The 12442-nt window shown below is 42.3% G+C and overlaps 1 protein-coding gene across 4 annotated transcripts in view; it reads right to left on the reverse strand.

Moving 5' to 3' along the window:
* ANK1 (ankyrin 1) overlaps positions 1-12442 on the reverse strand; it is a 179662-nt gene that overhangs the window by 87927 nt on the left and 79293 nt on the right. For all 4 annotated transcript variants that reach the window (XM_048511972.1, XM_048511973.1, XM_048511971.1 and 1 more), the window contains exon 2: positions 8491-8592. In XM_048511972.1, coding sequence (XP_048367929.1) covers positions 8491-8592 — 102 coding nt within the window. The remainder of the gene's footprint in view (positions 1-8490; positions 8593-12442) is intronic.

Below are 12442 nucleotides of genomic sequence, written 5' to 3' on the forward strand. Positions count from 1 at the left end.
TGTCAGGCATATTGTGTATTTTGGTCCTTAGCTAGCAAGCCCCCACCCTATCCCTGGAGCTGATAAAAGGCAGGGAATGCAAGCTGAGGATTTCCCCATGTTCTTTGGTTCTGTGAGAACTGAGAATGGAGGCAGGCCAAGGGCTCTCTTAGGATCTTAGTAACTCTCAGGCCCCCCAAAAGTACTGTCCTAAATAGAACAACATTAGCCATATATAAGCATTTTTTTGTTTTTACTTTGAGATACATGATTAGTGAGTAATATTCTTTTGCAAAGCATACAATTTTCAGTTAGTTTTAAATCCTCATTTGGGGACGGATTTGTCCTATTACTTGATTATATAGTGACTCGGCAATAGTTGAGCATGTAATAATCTATGGCCCCTTCTGCACACGCAGAATAATGCATTTTCAAACTACTTTCACAACTGTTTGCAAGTGGATTTTGCTATTTTGCACAGCTTCAAAGAGCGTTGAAAGCAGTTTGAAAGTGCATTATTCTGCATGTGCGGAATGAGCCTATGTAAATTATAGGGTATGGGTACAGTTTTTAATGAAAACTTTTATTTATGGGGAGATAAAAGCCTAACAGAAGTTTCAGATGATTAATGCTATAAAATGTATAGTGGGTGTGGGTGTGTGTGTTCAGCCGTACCTGCATTTACATAACCATACAGCAATTACTGTTATAATGGAGACCTCTGGCTACTTGAGAACATCTGTTTCTTTTAGAGATTGGCAGACCTTGCTTTTTGTAGTACTTGACATGGCTACAGTCTCTTAAAGCAAATGCTCAAAAAAGAAGTCATTTCCTTCATTACCCCATGCCAATTTGCAGGATTAGATCAGTTGCTGCAGCTTATGGTTTAGTAGTTCTGAAACAGGGTTCAGTGACCAGTTCTTCACTGATTTTGGCAATATGCTGTAGTTGGACCGTCTTATTTTGCAGATTGCGAAAGATATGTGCCTGAGTCTGGTGGATCTTTGTCAACAGCGCCACGGAACTTCCTACAAGGGTTGCCAACCTCGAGGCGGTGGCTGAAGTTCTCCTGGGATTACAATTGATCTTCAAGGAATAGTGATCAGTTCATCTGGAAAAAATGGCCACTTAGGAAGTTGGACTCTATGGCATTATACCCCATTGACATTTCTCCTTTTCCCTCACCAAATCCCACCCTCTTCAGGCTCCATCCTCAAAATCTCCAGGTATTTCCCAACCCAGAGTTGGCAACCCTACTTCCCATGAAACCTGAAAACAGCATCTTCAGTGACTCCACCTCTCTGGAACTCCTGTGAGATTTCAGCAGTTCCCATGGGAAGCTGCTGCCACCCCCATAACTCAGTTGTGACTCATTCCCTTGGTTTTTTTAAAATTTTATTTATTTATTGTTTTATTAAATTTGATACCTTGTCCTTTCCTGACTAGGCTCAGGGCAGTTTACATGCTTTATAATAAAACATTATAGGTACAGTTATAATAATATTGCATTAAAACATCCACTAAATCATAATAAACACAATACATTAATTATCAATAAGATGGCGGATAGTCAAATGTCAAAGCCTAAAATCCCTCATCCCAATGTCCTGTCGAACTCCAAATATTTAACTATTGGGATGGGGAAAGGGAGCACAAGAGCCTTCAAAAGATGAGGACATTTGAAAGTTTTTTAACGTGTGGGAGGCCAGCAAGATGGATTGGATATATAGGTTACTTAACCCAAAAGCCTGGTGGAACATCTCTGTCTTACAAGCACTACTGAACTGATTAAGGTCCCACAGGGCCTTGCAGAAAGTTTTACTGTGATAAGCGAGAAATGTGTTTTCTACTAGGAATAAGGAGATGAGTCATAAGGGAGGATGTTTGTGCCAGGACAAGATAAGACCACTGGATGACTAGGCTGAAGGGTGAGGCTTGTGTCAGATTGTACGTATTGAACATGCTTAATAGGCTAATACATATTAACTTCTCCTCCTGCGCTGACAACAATCGCTTAATAGGCTAATACATATTAACTTCTCCTCCTGCTCTGACGACAATCTGTATTATAGTATTATAATGAACATACAGGAAGAATATGGGAGGGGGCCACATATTAAGAAGTAACATGTACATAGGTGGATTGGAAACTGTGACTCTAACTACCCTTAGCCAATGAGGGAACAGAGAGGGTGTGGTGAAAAGGATAAACATGCCATGAATATACTGTTTCGGTGGAGTCTGCCCATGTGGGGACGGCTCCCCTTTCTTTGCAAATAAAAGCTACTTAAAACTCTATTCTGTAGGCTTGATATTTGGTAAAGAAATATTGGGCACCACACTACCAGGTTAGAGCCAGGGCTGAAAAAGTACTGATTCTGGTTGGGGCTAATCAGAGATCCTTCAGGCCGGGGACTACCAGGAAGTTACTTCTGGAGCATCCAAGAGCCCTCCACATCAGCTCCATTCCAGCATAAGGACATCTCCCAGCTGATTGGTAGGCAGTGGCCTATTAATGTGCTCATCACTGACAATCATTTGGCCAGCAAACATTGTCTTAAACAGCGGTTGCGACCCCTTTGGGGGTCGTACGACCCTTTCACAGGGGTTCACCTAAGACTCTCTGCATCACTGTTCTCCATCTGTAAAATGGATAAATGTTAGGGTTGGGGGTCACCACAACATGAGGAACTGTATTAAAGGGTCGCGGCATTAGGAAGGTTGAGAACCACTGGTCTTAAAGGTACCACCTATGTTACTAAATTGAAAAAATGAATGCCAAGAGTGGCTTCTTTGAAGTTGGGAACTCTGAGGTCCCACACATCCCCAAACAACTGTCTTATTACAACTTATATATCTTTCTGCTGATATTTTATTACCTTTAAGCCTCAGTTCCAAAATATTATAAAATCATGGTTGAAGTGTAATTCATTTCTGAAGCCAGAATTCAGTGGCAGATGATCATTCTAATCCTGATTCGCCTTCACAAATGCTGGTTTCATCACCTTTGTTGTTTCTTCACTCACCCACACAGATCCAGTTTGCATCCTGCTGGCATTGGGGATGTCCATAATCACACATCATGCCAAAGATAGTTGAAAGTAACTATGGTTAATAAACCAGCTTCACAATACACGCTTCAGATCTTGGCTTGATACACTCCAACTAACCACTGTTGGTGTCATGGCCCATGCCCAGACAACCACATTAACCATAGTCAGTTTAATTAAACCATGGTTTTTCCACATAATACCTTAACTAAGCCTGTGGGCTTCAAAATGGCTTCATCATACTCTGTTTTATATTGGTTTAGTCATATTATTTGTAACATATCAAAATGGGCTCATGTTTTTCAATCTAGTAGGCGTAGTGCAGGGGTAGGGAACCTGCGGCTCTCCAGATGTTCAGGAACTACAATTCCCATCAGCCCCTACTAGCATGGCCAATTGGCCATACTGGTAGGGGCTGATGGGAATTGTAGTTCCTGAACATCTGGAGAGCCGCAGATTCCCTACCCCTGGCGTAGTGGTTAAGAGCAGGTGCACTCTAATCTGGAGAAACTGGGTTTGATTCCCTGCTCTGCTGCTTGAGCTGTGGAGGCTTATCTGGGGAACTAGTTTAGCTTGTGCACTCCAACATACGCCAGCTGGGTGACCTTGGGCTGGTTACAGTTCTTCTGAGCTCTCTCAGGGTGTTTGTTGTGGGGGGGGAAGGGAAAGGAGATTGTCAGCCCCTTGGAGTCTCCTGCAGGAGAGAAAGGGGGGATATAAATCCAACTCTTCTTCTTCTTCTCTTCTTCTCTGACAGGGGGAGGGTTTGGTTATTTGTGAATGTTCCTTTCCCCTTGTTTTTCTGTCCAGGCCCTTCGGATCTCACAAAATACCTGACCACACTATCCTGCAAAGCTAACCCTATGCCTATGAGCTATAGGCTGTCTTGCAAACTAAGGTTCCAATCCTATGCACAGTTACTAAAAAAGTGAGTAAACATGCATAGGATTGGACTGCTGATAAATGTTGAATAGCAGGAATTGTGTAAGAAAGGAGTTGAAAAATGGAACGGTGCCTTTCTTCCCACATAGCATGTGGCTGGCTTGAGTCACTGGAAGGTATTTGTTCTCTAGGCCCCACCAGCTCTATCACGAGGCAAGACTGGATGCAATGAAAGGAAGCAGAAGGAAAACAAAGAGATCTGACCCACAACATGAAATGCTCTTGCACAGCTCTCCCATTCATTTCAGTGAGGCGTGTACAGAACTGGGCTCTGAATCAAGTGGGGAGAAAGGAAGGAGCCATTTGGCTTGTCACCACCTCATGCACCAATGTTTCAAGAGCTGGTCCATACCCAGGATTGGAAATAGGGGAAGAGATAAGACTGGATGGGTTAAGAGAGACAGTCTCCAATGAGAGACAGACCTAACCCCTGTGGAAAATTCTGCAGTGGAAGCCTTGTTGAAAGGCACAGGAGCTGCCCAAAAGCACAATAAACTTCAGAAAGGTTTTCTCAGGACAACTACTCACTGATTTGAGCCCCATATTCACTAGCAGCCAAGGAGCACCACTGGGATTTTCCAGCTCAGGCATTTAAAAAAATATCCTACATGTATGGGTGAAAGATTGGCAAACTCAAGCTGGATTCCAGATTGGACTTGTTTACTGATCTTTCTAGCTAAATCAAATTAGGACTTTGCATTCACACAAGCACACATACTTCTATATATGTATTTTGCTATGGTAGGCAAGATTTTGTCAGAACTGAGGAGTGTGTGCATCAGTAGCCCAAGGGTAAATCAGAACATTTCTCATAACCTGTTATCTCTGAGGTCAGAGATTCACTGACATTTCAGAGGTGCAAAATTATAACTATCTCCCTAACCCCATCATGGCAGCAAAACACTTCCAAGGTAAGAATATGCCTGAATGTTCTGTAATTCTGTAAAGAAGCTACCAGGTTGGAAACAAGAGGAGTGTATCCCCACTGCATATGGGTTCCAGCTATTCTTTCTCCCAAAGAGCTATAGTTCTGCAAGGGGAGCCAGGGACCTCTAATAGACCTTCTCAGCACCTTCCCCAAGTGACAATTCCCAAAATTCCTCAGAAGAAAGTCATGAAAAGGTATTATAACATCAAGTTTCTAGTGCACATTCCAGGGCTTTTGCTACAGCACTGACAAATCTCTTGCAAAAGCTACTTCAGTTTGCCTAGACCTTGGAAGCATTATATGGCCTGTCCAGATACTATCCTCTTATAATTTTTGAATGCATCAACTACCTCACAACTGTGAGAATATGAAGCATCCAGCAGGAAGTCAGATAACCAGAGGACTTTGTATTCCCTTTAAGCACACAGAACAGTTTGTTACCACGAGCACCCTGGAGCCCCCATCCCAAGAATCCCAGCTTTCATTTTATGAAAACACACATGTAAACATCAAGATTTTAGCTTTCATGATTGTGAAGACAGTCCGCAAGCAATTCCTGAGCTAAAACTTCAAAGGAAAAAAGAGGAATTCCAGTAGACAGAGCTCTAGTGCCCTGCTGAGATTCTTGCATCTCTTTTTGAGTTGCAGAAGCACACTAAATTATATCAAAGAAGCAATTTTATGCAAATTTTCTTAACTTGCAAAATCTATGCAAAATGGAAATTGCAGATGTGTATGTCTAGTGAGTATTTGGTGGGGAGGGGGGATTCAAACATGCTTCCATACAGAGGATTTACTCCACCCTAGTTCTCAAAGGGGAGTGGGGGGTTTCAGAGCATTGCCCTCCAACCAAGATGTCTTCTGTTGCCTTCCATGGTTTCCCATGATTTGCTGTGATGTTTCCAGAACCTGATTCACAAGGATCTTTCCAGAAATATCATAGTCAAAGTGAATTTTCAGTGGTTTTTGCACTGAGGGCCTATCAGTGGGCCAATAGACCTGTGAAACTGACATGGTCGTCTATTGCATTCTCATCAGACCCAAGCTGGCACCACAACAGCAAAAGCACAAAACCGAAAAGGAAGTGGCAGGTGAACAAAATGGCAGTTTGGATCACTGCAGCTGGGGACACTTCACAACAGAAGATTTCCCCTCTAAACAGAAAACCGTGGGAAAACCATGCTGTGAAGCAGACAGCTGTAAATGCACAAAAGCCCCCTGAGTCTGCTGATTCTCTGAGCACCTAGCAGCTCTGCTAACATAGATGGTCTGTTAATTCAGATAATTGCCAGTCCTTGGCTATGAATGCCAGACATCACCTTAAACTCTCAGGACTCCATGGGCATTGAATATGGAGTGAATGTAGGAGAGCTGCTTTTCATGCAGGCCCACCTCTTTTATGGGTCTGAGTAGACTGCAGAAGTGGCTCCCAATTCCGCTCTTGCGATGTAGTGCATTTGGATTAGAGGTGAGTCACTGTCTGACTGTGGCGGCATCCCCACCTCTGTCTCTGAGCAGCTGTGATGAATGTAGAATAGACTGAGCAAGGACACCAGCTACAGCATTCTCCTTCAGCGAAGAGCTCTACTCTGATTGTCCCCTGTGCTGGACAAGGGTCTAACTCCAGAATATTTCCATGCTGCAAAAAAAGAGCCATTCCTAGGCCTGAATCCCTCCACACAAGGGTCACCCTGTGGACAAAGGGACGCTGACTGGGATTCTGAGTCCTGACTAACTGACTGGGATGATAAAGCACAAGAAGTTAGTATTAACTGAATAGCACACTGCCTCTCAATCTGTTTTCTAGCACAATTCAAGGTGCTGGCGTTGACCTTTATTGGCATAAGTAGCAGGTCCAGCACACCTGAAGGACTGCTACTCTCTTATGAATCTACCTGATTGCTACTACAGTCATCTTCTGAAGCCCTGCTCTGGATGCCCTGCCTTCTGAGATTAGGTGGGTAACAATCCAGGACAGGTCTTCTTGGTCATGGCATCAAAACTCTGGAGCTCTACCCCCAAGGAGAATTATCTGTCCCCTTCTGTTGCCAACTTCCACCAGTGGGTGAAGATTTATTTCATTTGGTATTCGCTCAGTGATCCTTCCTGCTCTATGTTTTAATTTTTCCTTTTATGTTTTCATATGGGTATTTTAATTTTGACTTTAATTGTTCTAATGATGTATTATTATTATTTGGTTGTACTGGCTTTTAATATGAGTTCTTATGTTTATTTAACCTGCTAGTAACCTTGGTGGGCCAGATGAGGGCAGAAAGGCATCTTATAAATAAATACATAATAAATGAACAGGTAGAGATGCTTTATACCAAATCAGATCATCTCGTTCATCTGATTCAATTAAGGTTCCCAGCCTTTGCTGTTATGTAGCTGGAAATGACATGGTCATTACACTCTAGGAATTCCCCACATCTCTGTGGTTCCCAGAGTCCTGCCATAGTGTCACCTCTGATTATATAAACAGAAGTAACACTGTGGTGGCAGGAGAGGACATCTAGAAGTAGTAGGTCTCTTCCTATTGTGGGAAACCTGACTGTCATAAGATAAATGTTTTCCACACTGACACCTCTTCAGAGCCTTAGAAGAGGTATATTCCAGCTTTCATTTTTAAAATGAAGACGCCAGAAGATTAGGTAATCCACAAATAACTAAGCTTATTCCAGGTTAGGTATCTACTTAATGCCTACCACTACAAATAGAGTCTTCTCTCACTACAAGATGCTTACATGCTAATCTAGGCAATCCCAAAAATGGTACTCATCTGAAGGTGCACTAGCTGTAGATGCATTTAGCCCAGGGGTAGGGAACCTTTAACACTCAAAGAGCCATTTGGACCCGTTTTCCACGGGAAAAGAAAACACTTGGAGCCACAAATAATTTTTGACATTTAAAATAAAGATAACACTATATATATAGGGTTTTTTAACCTTTTACTCAGCTCATTCTGAGAAGCGTATGGATGCGCCTGCCCTGCTGCCTGCAGGGCGGGCAAGGATGTAGCCAGTGGCTCGGCCTTGCCAGCCGCCAGGAAAGCACCCACCCTGCTCCAATGGGGCGGGCGAGAGGGGAAGCCCGTGGCGCGGCCCAGCCGACCATGGGCAGTTGGTGTGCCCGCCCTGCTTCCTGCAGGGCGGGCAAGGATGGGGCCAGCGGCTCGGCTCGTGGAGCCGCAGTGCAAGGGCAGAAGAGCCGCATGCGGCTCTTGAGCCGCAGGTTCCCTACCCCTGATTTAGCCCAATTATGGTTATGCAAACAGTGAATGAAATTATGGTCATGCAAGTAGTAAATGAAATCCACTCAACAAACTGTGCCAGAGACACCTCTTCCCTTTATTATTTCTTCACCCATTCCAGAGTTTACATTAAAAATTATTTGTGCGGAATAGCATGTTTTAACATCCTTTGGTGGGCAGAGTTCAAGGAGAGTTGTTCTATTGTCATCATAGCAGCCTAAAACAACAGAAGTTAGAAAGCCACCCAAATCCTTTGAATGGGATGTGGGGTCTGCAATCATTTCAGTCAATAACCCACAGTACAGGAGATGGTAAATTATATGGAGAAATTTATGACCTACCTGATTGCAGGTGTTAATATCCACACCATTCCTCAGGTGATCCAACGCTTTGTCCAGGTTCCCAGATCGTGCCGCCCGAAGAAAGCTGGTCGCCGCATCGGCCTTGGAGGGAAAAGAAAAGGGAAACGGTCAAAAAAAGCATTTTGCCACGCTGGGCTAACCTGGGCCTAGCTTCCACGAGGTAGTAGATTTGTACTTGTGCGATGCCACTTTATTTATTTGTTTATTTCATTCCGTTTATAAGGCACCCTTTCCCATGTGGGCTCAGGCTGTCACACAACATCAATACTACACTAAAATGTAATAAAATCCAACAAATTTCCTACTCAACAAAACAGTGCCAGTAAATTCAACTAAGGGGACAGTAATTAAAATATAAAGTGTATCCCGATTCAGCTCCTTCATACGGGTCCAAAGGAAAAGAAGGCAAGGGAAAAAGGCAGGTGGGAGGGAGAGGAGACCAAACAGGTGGAATACCATTGATGCCCTCAAACTGTAGGCCTGGCTGAACAGCTCTGTCATGCAGGCCCTGCAAAACTGTACCAGATCCCGCAGGGCCCTGGTCTCATTCAACAGAGCGTTCTACCAAGCTGGGGCTTACACATTAATGTGGAAGTTTTCTTCCACATTAGCTGCCTCCTTCAAAATAATAGGTTTTTTTTTAATGTACAAGGATTTATTTTATTTGGGAACTCATTTTTACAGGCCCGGAAGCTTTTGATGCTGGGCCTGCTGGCATATGAAATGTTGCCTAATTTTAAAGAGGAAAGAAATGTTTAATTCTGGGGAGAGTGCTCTCAACAATCAATCCTCTCTTCACAGACACAGGCCTTTTTAGATTATCATTGCCCAGTGGGAGTGGCAACTGGTAGATTTTGATAATGGTCTCCAAAAGCTAAGAATCAGGCCTAAATACAATATGTATGATGCCTTTCCGATCAATCTTGGACTGCATGAACCTAGTTCAGATATTTGAAATAAGCATGACCTTTTAAGGAAAATGTGTTCAGAACGGAAGGGATGAGTAAAAAATCTGAAACCACCAATTATCTTTGGATGCCAGCTGTCAGTAAGCATCAATATTTGACCAGAATTTCAACTAAAACTATATATTACTAGAAATATAAGCTGCCAGTGAAAAGGACAGTCCTGTATTATCTATATAGGGTTGCCAGGGCTCCCCCTATGGAAAAAAGGCCTTCTGCTGGCAACTCACACATCCAGATGCTGCTCCTTTCGGTGCCAGGAGGAAAAAAAATTGTCATCATTGTGTTCAATGTAATATCACTTCCAGGAATATCCTGGAAGTGATCTCATTCACTCTAGGAATTGACAGAAACTCTATGGTTTTTCCACAGAGTTTCTGGCAATTCCAACAGTGACATGACATCACTTCCAGCTTCCCCTGAAAGTTATGTCACATTGTGTGCAACAATTGTGCCCCATGTCACTGACCCCCCTATAACCCACCAGGTGCCGGCTGGTAATTCTACCTCTGTAGCATATAATACATCTTCCTTCATGTTCTGCCATCACTATATAGCGTTTTTTTCAACCTGTATCCTTGATTACCACAGGGGGACCTTGGTGATTCTGTTTTTTGGCAGTAAAGTAAAGTGAAAGAAAGAAAGAAAGAAAGAAAGAAAGAAAGAAAGAAAGAAAGAAAGAAAGAAAGAAAGAAAGAAAGAAAGAAAGAAAGAAAGAAAGAAAGAACGAATCTAACTAAACTAACGGTAACTTAACGTAATCCAACTAATCCAACGGTAACTTAACGCAATCCAACTAACGAAACGGGAACATTGTAACATTGAATAAATTGTGCTGTTGATAATGGAGAGGGAATGACTGACATGGGGCTTCCATTTTCAGCAGGAGTCCTGTTTTTTGTATAATACTATTTTACCTTCAAGGAACAGTTCCTTGAGACCTGCCTTGGATAGCAGGAGTGCCCTTTCATCTCATCTGATTAGAAATAAATTCAAAATATGAAATCTCAGGTTCTAAATATTATTGCTGAAATTTCAAATATTTTCAACTTTTGTAAAAAATTTAAAAACAAAAAGCATACACAGAGCCAACAGCGTATCATGATTAGAATATAGGGCCAGAGTAGGGCTGCCAGGTCCCAGTTGGAAAATATCTGGAGATTTTGTGGGTGCAGCCTGAGGACCGCAGAGTTTGGGGAGGGGAGGGACTTCAATGGGGTATAATGCCATAGACGCAACGTTCCAAGGTGGTCATTTTATCCAGGAGAACTAATCTCTGTCAACTGGAGATCAGTTGTAATACCAGGAAATCTACAACCACCACCTGGAGCTGCCTGGCAACCCTAGAGCAGGGAGATTTGGGTTCAAATCCCTGCTTAACCATGCTTACTGAGTAACCTTGGGCTAGTCACTCTCAACCTAGCTCCAAGATGCTTTGTGAGGATATACTGGAGGAATCTGTTTACTGCCATGAGGAAATGGGAGGAAGGGAAAAATAAAAAGTTGACAGAGAAGATGGTTTTTGTCTTTGATAAGACTTTCCTTGTCGAGGGAAGACTCTTATGTAAGTCACTAGATAACAACTGACTGAATATAAACTCCCCTTTTGGGGAATTCTGATCATGAACCTGAGATTATCTGGGATTTTGAGGCATTTGTATAAACTGGATTTCTTGAGCTCTTATGATAGATCACACAGAGTTTGCTCCCCCTTTATTCACGTTTGTCATATGCAAAGGTCTTTCCTGAATTTCTAACGTATTTAGCCGTCTCCCCATATAGAAGAGTGTTTATGTTACATGGATTAAATGGGATACCTTCTCAAATAATGGAATGGTGCTATAAGAAGCTTCCTTACTCAAACAGATTATGGTTGAGTCAGTTGGGGTGAACTGATACATTGGTGCATTGTCTTTTGGAACGTGTTTTTTATTCGGATATAAGAGAATTATGGATTTTGCCACTTCTTCAAAGGAAAATACTGAACACAAGGCCACTTTGACTGCTGCAAAGTTTTTGTCTCAAGCTGCAGCAAGATATAATAATAATATGAATAAATAAATGTCTGAGTTTGGAGTCAGATTACTAGGATTGTTTCTCACTTTATTAGTGTGATGCTGCTCAAAGCGGCTGGATCAAATAAAGTATTATGTTAGAAGACAGACAATAATACCACTGCAGGAATACCATTCTTAAACAAAGAGATTATCAGAAGCAGTATTAATAACATTCACAAAGGGGGAACTGAAAGATACCAAAACACTCGACTCCATAATGCAAGCTTCTACCTCTCCACAATGAATAGATTCCATTAAAACCTAGACTGTATTTTCCAGTCCAAAATCTAATTAAGGACCTCATCATGAACATGGGTTTTTTTTAGTGGTTTCGTACATTTTAAGAGCTGCTGTTTTCATTAGTTTAGCTGCATGCCAGGACATAACTGCACCATTCCTATTACAGACGGATTCTTCCATTTGGATACAATTAAAGATCAAACTAGTAAAGACACTGGGAGACCTGTAAATGGTATGGCCAAGTGGTTTTCATTGGTAAACAGCATCCATGGGAATGGAGATTCGGATTCAGATTGGAAACAGCGTGTAAGGGGGTTTCATACACACACACACACACGCACGCACGCGCGCACTGAGATCATTTTCCCAGTCCCATATACCTCTTCACAACTGATATTTGCAGAGGCAGCACACAGGCTAGCGGATCAATTCAGTTATGGCTATAGGCACTTGATTTCAAAGTAACTCCATAGTGCTATGGTCCCATGTGCACAGGCCCCATATTATCTAATAAGAAATTACTGAAAAAAGTTGTCCAGATAATTGGAATGAGGTTCTCCATATGATTGGATGAAACCAATCTCTATTTTTTTTCCTTTTCATCAATCAGAAAATGTGATGGATGTTCTGAACAGAAGTCAGGATTAAGCAGGAAGACAAGTTTATTCA

Source organism: Sphaerodactylus townsendi, linkage group LG12 (genome assembly GCF_021028975.2).
Source record: "Sphaerodactylus townsendi isolate TG3544 linkage group LG12, MPM_Stown_v2.3, whole genome shotgun sequence".
NCBI classification, from domain to species: domain Eukaryota; kingdom Metazoa; phylum Chordata; class Lepidosauria; order Squamata; family Sphaerodactylidae; genus Sphaerodactylus; species Sphaerodactylus townsendi.